Source organism: Dreissena polymorpha, chromosome 7, assembly GCF_020536995.1.
Source record: "Dreissena polymorpha isolate Duluth1 chromosome 7, UMN_Dpol_1.0, whole genome shotgun sequence".
In the NCBI taxonomy this organism is placed as follows: domain Eukaryota; kingdom Metazoa; phylum Mollusca; class Bivalvia; order Myida; family Dreissenidae; genus Dreissena; species Dreissena polymorpha.
The window spans coordinates 62237908-62248744 of NC_068361.1; the positions used below are offsets into that span (position 1 = coordinate 62237908).

At 32.9% G+C, this 10837-nt stretch overlaps 1 protein-coding gene across 1 annotated transcript in view; it reads right to left on the reverse strand.

The window, feature by feature from the left end:
- LOC127837663 (uncharacterized) overlaps nt 1-9602 on the reverse strand; it is a 32537-nt gene extending 22935 nt beyond the window's left edge. Inside the window, exons 1-2 of the mRNA XM_052364915.1 lie at nt 9416-9602; nt 4533-5301 (exon numbers count right to left, since the gene is read on the reverse strand). Of these exons, the coding sequence (XP_052220875.1) occupies nt 4533-4581 (49 nt within the window). The 5' untranslated portion in view covers nt 4582-5301; nt 9416-9602. The remainder of the gene's footprint in view (nt 1-4532; nt 5302-9415) is intronic.
- Between the last annotated feature and the right edge of the window lie 1235 nt (nt 9603-10837).

Consider the following 10837-nt stretch of genomic DNA (forward strand, 5'->3'; position numbering starts at 1 on the left):
AATATGAGAACATATAATCCGCGTCAAGCGAAAATGGGTCTAATGCCAAATCCGGCAGCTTATCTCCAGACCAGCCTTCGCGTTGACCAGATAAATGGACAGAAGGGGTTATAATCCCTTTGCATAAAAAAGGTTCAGTTAATGATGTAAATAACTATAGAGGGATTACCTTAGTTAGCTGTTTCTCAAAATTATTTACCACGATTTTAAATAAACGCATTGAAACTTTTTGCAATGAAAACACTATTATTTCGGATGCGCAGTTCGGATTTAGAAAAGGTTATTCAACTGTTGATGCTATTTTTATTCTGATGTCAATTGTTCAAAATTATTTGAATGAAAATAAACGTTTGTATGTTATTTACGTCGATATGTTAAAATGTTTTGATAGTATTTACCGCAATGCATTATGGTTGAAAATGTTTAAGTCTGGTATACAAGGTAAATTGCTTAGAATAGTGAAGGATATGTATGCGAATGTTAAGTCACGTGTTAAATCATGTTCATCTTATTCAGATTATTTTAGCTATGCGGTTGGACTGAGGCAAGGGGAGGTAATGTCGCCGATCTTGTTTTCTTTATTTGTCGAAGATCTTGAACTTTACTTACAAGATAGCATTAACTCTAGTTTGAGTATAGATGATATTGTGTTGATTTTATTACTTTTTGCCGATGACATGGCTATTTTAGGCAAGTCACCTGCTGAGGTCCAATCACATTTAGATAAATTGTATGTATACTGCAATGCTTGGGGGCTAAATGTTAACACTGCAAAAACTAAAATAATGGTTTTCCGGAAAAGAGGGGGATTAAAAGAAAATGAAAAATGGTCATACAATGGTAATTATATCGAAGTTGTTGATAACTTTAACTATTTAGGCACGGTGTTGAATTATACTGGAAGTTTTAAATTAAACCAAGAACATTTGGTTGGTAAAGCCCTTAAAGCATTGAATACATTATTGTTTAAATGCAATGAATTTGACATAAAACCGAAAATATTTTGCCAGTTATTTGACTCTTTTGTGGGTTCTATATTAAATTATGCCTCAGAAGTGTGGGGTTTCACGAAGTCAGATGATATAGAACGTATACATTTAAAATTTTGCAAACGCTTGCTGCAGGTGAAAATAAATACATGTAATGTTGCTGTTTATGGAGAATTAGGTAGATAGCCATTGTATATAAACAGATTTGTTAAAATTATTAAATATTGGTTTAAAATTTTGAGAAATGAAAATATCATAATGCAAAATGTGTACAAACAAGCCTTGAACGATTGTAATAAAGGTTATACGAACTGGGTCTCAAATGTCAAGAGCATGTTAAATAATTTTGGATTTGGTTATGTATTTGAAAATCCAAACGTTGTTCAAGTTAATAGTTTTATTAGCGAGTTTAAATGTAGACTTGTTGACAATTTTAAACAAGAGTGGTACGGTAAAATGAATAATAGTACGGTATTAGATATGTATAAAGTTTTTAAAAGCTGTTTGGAATATGAAACATATTTAGACTTACTTCCTAGACGTCTGCGATTATTTTTTGTAAGACTAAGAATCTCTGCACATCCTTTGAGAATTCAAACTGGCAGATACGCCCAAAATAACATACCACGTAATGAACGTTATTGTTTATGTTGCAATGACTTGGATTTAGAAGATGAGTACCATTTTATTTGTATATGCCGCTGTTATTCTGATTTAAGGAAAAAAATTATAAGCCGTATTTATTATGTAAACCCATCTGTATATAAATTCCACAAGTTATTACTTTCATGTGACAAATCAGTAATTTACAATATATGTAAATATATAAAAGAAGCGCTTGTTATAAGAAATACGATTCTGAATAATACTGTTCCATAAGTTTCATTACCGCTTTGATAGTTGATTTGTATTTGTATTCCTAAATGTATATTTATGTTATGTAATGTTTATTTGTTATACCTAGTTACGTGACAGAAAATAATATGTAAACTTAAGTATGAAGACGATGTTCTTGTGTATAAGTCTGAATAAACTGTCTGTCTGTCTGTCTGTCTGTCTGTCTGTCTGTCTGTCTGTTGACCCAGTCAGATCAGGACCTACACAGTCCGCCAATGGGACGACATAACCTTGCTAGATTGTTTAGCAGACAATATAGCTTCTGCCCAGAGTACGCGAATGCGCAAGATGGTCTGGACCTACGACGGCCGCATATGACATAAGACCCATTTTCGCATGACGCGGCTTATAATACGTTTTACTACTGTTACTATATTTATAGCCGCATAAAATGAATGATTTTGTTATTTATGCTCGAGACTTCGGTTAAGAACCAATGGCCAAGCACCTAGCGTAAAATATTCCCGCTATTTATGGCAGGAATATTGATTAACACGTTCATTAAGGCTAATTGTCTTCTGAATAATTGAAGACAACAGAATATCTGCTATCGAATCTATATAATGGAAGTATAAGACGCTATGTATTGACCGATACGCACAAGGACCGTTTAAGATTAAGTGATATATAAGCGCCAAAGCAATTTGCTAATGTAAAGCTACTGTACATCTGTATGTTCCCCTTTTTTCGTTACAAATGCTTTGTGTGAAACAATTTATTGTAGAGCAATCAACGTTGGCACTGTTAGGATTAATGCACAAGACAAGATCAAAGAACACGTTACCAGTTTCTGTCAGGATTTAATGAGCCGCGTTCTGAGAAAACTGGGCTTAATGCATGTGCGTAAAGTGTCGTCCCAGATTAGCCTGTGCAGTCCGCACAGGCTAATCAGGGACGACACTTGCCGCTTTAATGGTATTTTTAGTTTCAAGGAAGTCCCTCCTTACCGAAAATCAAGTTAAGGCGGAAAGGGTCGTCTCTTATTAGCTTGTGCGGACTGCACAGGCTAATCTGGGATGACAATTTACGCGCATGCATTAAGCCAAGTTTTCTCAGAACGCGACTCTCATTATTCATTTTTGCTTTTTTTAATATGGCACGTTAGAGATCATTATGGTCCTTAACTATTAGAAATGATGTTGAAGATGCTCCAATCAAATGAATACACTACTGTCATCATTTAATTAAGTAATATTTGAACATACATAATTTGTTTAATAGTTTGCATAACTGTCTCAATAAATGTTAACTTACATAATAACACTAACAATTTCCATTATATATACACAAATACATAGTGTACGTAAGCAAATACTTATATTGTGTATTACTATGGCTATTAAATCGCCTTTTCGTAGTATTGAACAAATCTGTTGATAACATTGCTATAAGATCATTTAAAGGTATTAAAGGCACTGTCAACCACGATTAACGAAAAAATAAAAGTTTTTAATTACCGTAATTTTTTACAATTATTAGTTTATATTGATTAAATTATCACGACTGGTATAATACAATATTTGAAAAAAGTTCATGTTTTCAGTATATTTGGTAATAAAATGTCGCGATGTGAAATAGAAAGTACATCGCGAAAATATGTGACATAACGATATGCACACTATAAATTACGCAAGTAGATTGATCATTTTATATTTATAATATAAACAATTCACTACGCATGCACAATTTGCATTCCTGGGTTTACCACGTGACGATGATGATCAATCTACTGGCGTTATGTATAGTTAACTGGTGGTTACCTGGTAGACATACTCAGTAAAATTTATTACCAAATATACTGAAAATATGAAAACTTAACAACTTTTTACAAGAAAGCAATATACCAGTCGTGATATTTAAATCAATATAAACTAATAATTGTAAAAGAAATGGTATTTTACAACTTTTCTTTTTTTCGTCTGTATGGTTGACAGTCCCTTTAACATTTTCTTCAAAATTGATTATATAAACCATAAGTTAATTATACAGCTATTTATAGCTACCTCGCAATTGCGATTTTAAAAGATTACGCAGTCTATTTTCAAAAACAAACCAAATTATGGATTACCACGTTCTTATCTGCACGTAAGAACTACCGCTAACCTTCATCACAATAAATTGCCATTTTTAATCATGTTATTTTCTGCCGGTTTAACGGTTTCTTTATTTTTATCCATGATTTAATATTTAGCTGTTAGTATTTGACAAAGAAAAACAAGAATGGCACTCCTACATGTTATCTACCATACACAGAAGCAAATAGTTTAAGCTTGAAAACGCATACGTGTACATGTATCATACCTTTTTTACGTGGAAAATTTTCTAGTAGCAGCTTGCGTTGAAAATCTTTTAAACAAATTGAAAAAATAAACAGTGTTTCGAGGAAAGTTTGCATAAAAATAAAACAGTGAAGTATTTATTATGAAAGGCATAATACATCTTTCATAAATGACATGTTTTTGTAATTTAGAACATCCCATGTCATTTAATTTACATTAAATTATTTGAACTATATCTTATCTATAACTCCACTAACATGTTACTACATAATCCTAAAGCTGTCGATGCAATCGTGTTTAACAATAGGTTTAAACTTTCTTTCAGAGATACCACTTTCCATGAATTGTATAGATGTTTTATACTTACTGTATATGCTGGGATGAATCCCTTGAGTGATGGACGCTCCACAACCCATGTTAGCCTTTCCTTCACTTCCGGTCCTCTAACAACGCGGGAAACAACGGCAGACGTGTAAGTCTGCTATATATTGAATAAGACCATCGTCCTCAACACTTCAAGAGCAATTATCCGGTTTATATTCCGTTAGAATTAAATAAAGTTCACATCCAAGAGACGTTGACAAACTAATACTGGTTCTGTGTACCGAAAGTTTTCACCAGTCTACAATCTTCAAAAAAAAACATTTCCTTCAAGGGCAATTGTAATGTTGATTGCTCGTCTTATGCGCACAGTTTTAATACTTACACATTACATGATTCCACATTCTTATTTCTGATAGATGCATATTAACAAACTGCTTTTTAATTCCGAAACACGCACAATTTTGTGCATTAATACTTGCATACCAGGCAATTTTCTTGAATTAATAAATGAACAATTCCTTCACCAATTTCTACGTTACCTGATCACAATTATAAGCAAAAAATCGATCACGCAGACTATTTACAAATAATCAAGTTTGTCTTGAGAGAGTTACGCCGTTTTCACAAGTATTCCGTTCGTTTGTTTGTGCTCGTATTCTTTTATTTCTACACTTGTTTTTATTTCTATTAATGATGTTTACTAATCGCTGAAACCACCCTTGGTTATAACCGACGACACTTCTAGCTGTTTTTCTCTATCGCCTTTCCATTTGTTGAGTTAGCTCGTAGGTTCGTTGGATTTTTCTTAATATCTGAAATAGACAAAACAGCTGAATACCAACTATTATTTCGAATTATATTGTACAGACAAACTGTGAAAGTAAACTGACGTTTGTATAAACCAGCGATGTCACTAGTACGAAACAAACTGTGAAATATCCACACTGTTTTCAGAAAATCGGATTACGTTGTCATTACTTTGAATGACTAACATGGACACATGCACAAAACGCTGGGCAATATAACAATATACAACAGACGATTGTCCATTTCCATCGGTCTAAGTCCTAATCCAAGCGATTTATATATCGATTTTCGATCGTGGGTAATTCTTCATAACCAACGTGTATAAGCCATTCCAATAAAACGTTGTTGTTTTTAGCAAAATAATAAAACGTGCGTGCATAACCCATTCCAGTAAAACGTTGTTGTTTATAGCAAAATAATATAATGTGCTTGTATTTTATTAACAATAGAAAGGAAAGGAATAATTAGTCGTTGTTCTTTCAATATAAACATCAACTTGTTTTATAGTTCCTTCAAATATTAACATTGCATGGTGCTTTTAAATGGATAACCTGTCCAGCAACCTTATAATAAACGATCAAGTATGTTTAAATTCGTAATTCGTTACACCAACACAAGCTGCAAAACTATTGACCCTTAGGTAAGAAATCCTGGCTAATGTGTCATTTCAATAGAGCTGGTTCTTTAAAGGCGTATTATTGGGTAAATATGTAAACGACAGCTTTTGTTTGCGTTATTTTTCCATCATGACTGACGGATGATTTATTGCCTAGTGGTATACATATACTTCTTGTTTATGGTTACCCGACGATCCATGAACACGCCGCGCATTAAATATTAAGTTATTTGTATTGTGTTGGCTATCATTATACTATTTTGAAATTATAGAGTTTAATAAGTGAACGTCTTTTTAAGTTTTATATTGCGGGACGTTTTTAGAGCTTTCATATTAAAAGTATAAAAGACATTAACGATATGCTTTCAAACATGAATTGTAAAAGACTATTAAAATTATAAACTTGTATTAGCTATCCATCTTATTTCGTCACAAAAATAAACATGTTATGTGTATATAGAAAGAACTTGGGTAGCACATGTTAGTCTGACATGTAGCCAATGTCGGACAAAAACTGTTTGCATCACCTCATTTGCCAAAAATAATTTTATAAGCACAATTTAACAGCAACAGAAATTCAGAATTAAAACGGGAGTCCTGATCAGCAACGCTGCTCAGTCTTTTGAGCCTCTTTATGTCCGCCCATTCTTATCAGGGACGACACATTCCGCTTTTACGGATTTTAATTTTGTTCAAAGCAAGTCCCTTCTCATCGAAAATCCATTTTTATGCGGAATGTGTTGCCCCGGTTTAGCCTGTGCATGTGCGTAAAGTGTCGAACGCACAGACTAATCTAGGGACGACACTATTATGATATTTTTCGTTAAAATGAAGTCTCTCATTAGCAAAAATCCAATTTAGGCGGAAGGTGTCGTTCCTGATTAGCCTGTACGGACTGCACAGGCTAATCTGGGACAACACTTTACGCACATGCATTATGCCCGGTTTTCTCAGATCGCGATCCATTTTTTTATTCTTTTTTTATGTATAAGGCAATAACATGGGACATTTCTTGGTAAGTTTTGTAAATTTAAATCTTTTTAAATATATGACTATCGGAAATAAACATTAATCAGTGGTATCTAAGCACACAAAATCAATTCAACCGCACATTATAAAATTTAGTGTTATTTGTGTTTATACAGATTAAGTTCGTAACTGTAAAACAAGTCTAGATGTTTGTATTGTTGTTGTTTTTCAGAAGCTGATAAGTTTGCAATTTATTCTTTATGTGTGGTAATATCGATTAATGAAAATGTGATAATATTGATAATAATTAAATTTTAAACATCATTGAATGTTGACACTTGCTTTTTTCTGAATACGAAAACTAATTTTAGAAAAATAAAAATGAAACAAGCATCTATGTACAACTGTTTTTATCACGTTTTCATTCTTTATCATATCGTTAACTGTGAAATAGAATTTGACAAGGGATTTTTGTGAAATTGCGACATAGTATAAAATTTTCAACTTCAATAAATTATTTTCAAAAATGACTTTTGTTATTTGCACGGATGTAATTTAGTGTATGTATTCATACCTTTATTAGAAAACGTGTCATCAGACACCTCTATCGCGCATTTCATAAGGCAAAATATTGATGTTATTACAACAAGAAAAAACTTTTATCAAATCCACAATGATTGGTGACTTTGTTCAGCGATCCTTACATGTATAGATTTAAAGACACGTGGTAAAATAATAAAATTTGTATACAATCAATACATTCAATTAAGCTGTAAATTTGCTGTATCCGGGAAATTTCTACAAGCTATGCTGTTGATGCAATTATTATCAATGTGTACGGTTTTGTGTTGTAACGTACTTAAAACCCACAGGTGCCAAGGCATTCTTTTAATTTTCCTCGGAAAATTGACATTAACTGGAATAATCAATTTTAAAAAATAGCATCGCTCCATATTAATAAAATCTCATACCCAGACCAGTTTGAATCAATCGAAATATTTATTATTATAAAGTTTAATCCCTAAAAAGTCAAGGTACATTAGATTTTATTAATACGCACCGGTCAATAATAACACAGCATTTATTCAAAACACTTTACTAAGTCCATATTATGGACAATAGAAACGTTGCGACTTTAACCCTTTGCATGCTGGGAAATTTGTCTTCTGCTAAAATGTCGTCTGCTGAATTTCTAAAATTAGCATTTTCTTAGATTTTTTTCAAAGAATACTATCTGTATAGCAAACAGTTTGGATCCTGATGAGACGCCACGTTCTGTGGCGTCTCATCTGGATCCAAACTGTTTGCAAAGGCCTTCACAATTCGGTTCCCGCACTGAAAGGGTTAATATGATGTTTAGAGGGTATCTTAGATTTCACAATTCATTGTTAATCTAAATATGACATGACATTAAGCAGGCATACATTTTTCTTTTTAATCTCACTTGTTGGATTCGAATGTTTATTATCTTTAAAGTGTGTTTTTTTCGAATATAACCACCTTATCCACCCGAAAACGCAGCAGCACTATACATACCCTGACAAATTGCATTTTAAGGCCAACATAATATCATTCTTATTATAGTTTGTAAAAAAAATCAATGAGGTTTTTTCTTACATTTTATTTAAGACGGTTACAATGAACTCACATGGTTTCATCTTTTTTATTGTCACGTTGGGGGACATAATTAGAAATGATGGAATGAATAAGCGGGTTATTTTTTTTCCGGCAGAACATACATGTGAGCATATTATGGTCAGTGACTTGTCTTGGAATACATTATCATATGCTATTTAAACTAAGTAAATTGCTTTCAAAATGCAACTTAGAAGAAACGGCATAAATGGAAAACACGGTTGGTGCCGGTTAAGGAGAACACTATTTTCTTGTTCTGCATGTGAACAAAAAGGGTTCGGTTAAATTTATTTTGGCTTGTTGTCATGTTCTAAACCTCAACGGATAAACTTTCTCCTTTCCGACACAAAAATATATATTGTGTATATTTTTGTTTGTCTATTAATGTGTGAAATACGCTACACTCACATTCCGAAGACGCGAGTACTTACATTTAGCCGCTGTCGATGCGTTAGTCTAAACTTGTATACAGAAATCTATTTAACCCGTTCTACAAACAGTTTATATGCATGAATTGCGTGTATCAAAATATGTTTCGTTACTACACATTAAAGAGGCCCTTTAATTGAAAACACAATTTATTGTGCAAATACATTTAAGAATTGCGTTAGTAAAAGGGTTAATATATAAAGTCACTGTTTCGTTCACATACATACGAATATCAGTTTGATCGTCATAGTCTAAACGCATACTATCAAATTAATAACATGAGCCAAAACGATACTAAGAATACCTAAAACGATACCAATACCTTTGTTGTTTGTTCATATAAACTTTAAGATCACAGTACGGTATGTTTATCTAGATGAACATACAGCAAGTGTAATAATTAAATATCAATAGCGACCTTATAACTATCAAATGTGATTGAAATAGACACGCTTACAAAGTTTTCATACCTTTTCTCTATGTATATGTTACTACATTTAAATCCAGATTCCTCACATTTGTTTAGAACTAACATTTATGTTCCGGACAGCTAAATCAAAGTCTTTACTCAACATAACAAGCAACTTTACAAGTTTATCCGTTAACAAAATCTAAAATCCAAACACGTACAATTACTTCAAAGCTTTGAACGATCTATTGTGCTCTAATCTTAGATGTACACTAACGCCATGTTTACCTCTGGTATATACGGCCAGTCCTCCTATAACTGGTATGCTAATATATTTCCAATAGTGATTAGTGGTCTAACAGAGGGAGGATTATAGGATAGATAATATATTGAGAAATAGTCCAAATTGTTTACTCATTACTAGGACACCTTATGTCGCACAAGGCTGATGGCTTAAAGGGGCAACATCGTGACATTAATAAAAGCACTAACCCGGTGCTTTAAGTAAACGTTTAAGCAATCCAGCTGGTTATCGATGGTGCTGATATTGATGGATAGGTTTAAGCTAGTAAATATAACAGAGAATTGCGATTGCATCATATTAACATAGATTAAATTAATCAATGAGCCTAAAGACCCAGTCCGGCATACATTATATGGTGCTTATACAGACTATATATTATAATAAATTCTAACACGGCACGTGCCAAATTTCATATAAACAAAGAAGAAAATCGTCCATGGGTTATTCTGCAACAAATCATGGGCGGAGCTTATACACCGAAAGCATACGCTGTAGCTAAACAAAACATGCCGATACATTTTCCACCAGCAGACATGAAATGGGTTTTTTTCCATCCAGTTTGGCTGTTATTGAGGGCGGAGATCTGATCGACAGAACAGCCGAACGCTATTTTATGGGCGGAGCTTCACATAAAATAGTATGCAAGAAAAACAAGATACATTATTTATTTAATGCTTTCCGGTGGTTTATAGAGAAATATCAGTGAATTAAAACTGATAATTTCACTGTTTCAAACAGTGAAAATTATCAGTGAGAATTATCGATAATTTTCATTGTTTACTGTGAAATGACGTCATTTTTTTGACGAAATGACGTCATTATCCCAGCAAAATTCGTTAGTTAAACTCTTGAACAATGTATATAAACTGTGAAAAATGCATTAAATAAAAAGAAAATTTGTTGGATTCGGTGGATTATCGACTTTAATTCACTCGTGATCAAAGAAAACATATATTTTCACTCGTGGCTGCGCCACTCGTGAAAATATTATTTTCTATGATCACTCGTGAATTAAAATCGATAATCCACCGGATCCAACAAATATCCTCTATATAAATCTTTAGTAAAAATCGTGTTAGAATCGAACTAATTCGTGTACGTTATAGTTTGTTGTCGAATAACCCACGGCCGGAAGTTTAGATGCGTGGTTTCAAATCACTCGTGCTTCGCACTCGTGAT